At 57.4% G+C, this 498-nt stretch overlaps 1 protein-coding gene across 1 annotated transcript in view; it reads right to left on the bottom strand.

The window, feature by feature from the left end:
• Positions 1-15, bottom strand: part of EMH_0023660 (uncharacterized protein) — a gene marked incomplete at both ends in the record, with an annotated part of 615 nt that extends 600 nt beyond the window's left edge. Inside the window, one exon of the mRNA XM_013502181.1 lies at positions 3-15. Within this exon, the coding sequence (XP_013357635.1) occupies positions 3-15 (13 nt within the window). The remainder of the gene's footprint in view (positions 1-2) is intronic.
• Positions 16-498: the final 483 nt, after the last annotated feature.

The following is a 498-nucleotide window of genomic DNA, read 5'->3' as shown; positions in this document are numbered from 1 at the left end:
TGAATGCAGAAACATACTCAATCTAGCACAGGTAACCAACGGCTCCTGCTGCTGCTGCTGCTGCTGCTGCTGCTGCTGCTGCTGCTGCTGCTGCTGCGGCTATTGGTGTTGCTGCTGCTGCTGCTGCGGCGGCGGCGGCGGCTATTGGTGTTGCTGCTGCTGGTGCTGCTGCTGCTGTTGTTATTGGTGTTGCTGCTGTTGCTGCTGCTGTTGTTGGGGGTGTTGCTGCTGCCGGTTGTGGTGGTGATGGTGTTGCTGCTACTGCTGCTGTTGCAGCTATTCCTGCTGCTGCTGCTGCTGCTGCTGCTGTTACTTGAATATGTTATGAATTATATTCCTCTTCTGCTGCTGCTGCTGCTGCTGCTGCTCTTGCTTCTGCTGCTACTGCTGCTGCTGCTGCTGCTGCTGCTCACTCATTTCTGCTACGGCTCTCGCTCTTTCTCCTGCTGCCGCTCCTGCTGCTGCTGCTGCTGCTGCTGCTGCTGCTGCTGCTGCTGC

The sequence above is a fragment of the Eimeria mitis genome, genomic scaffold (assembly GCF_000499745.2).
Source record: "Eimeria mitis Houghton genomic scaffold, Emh_scaff846, whole genome shotgun sequence".
In the NCBI taxonomy this organism is placed as follows: domain Eukaryota; phylum Apicomplexa; class Conoidasida; order Eucoccidiorida; family Eimeriidae; genus Eimeria; species Eimeria mitis.
Note: the sequence above shows the minus strand (reverse complement) of the source record. Positions and strands in the feature narration are given on the sequence as shown.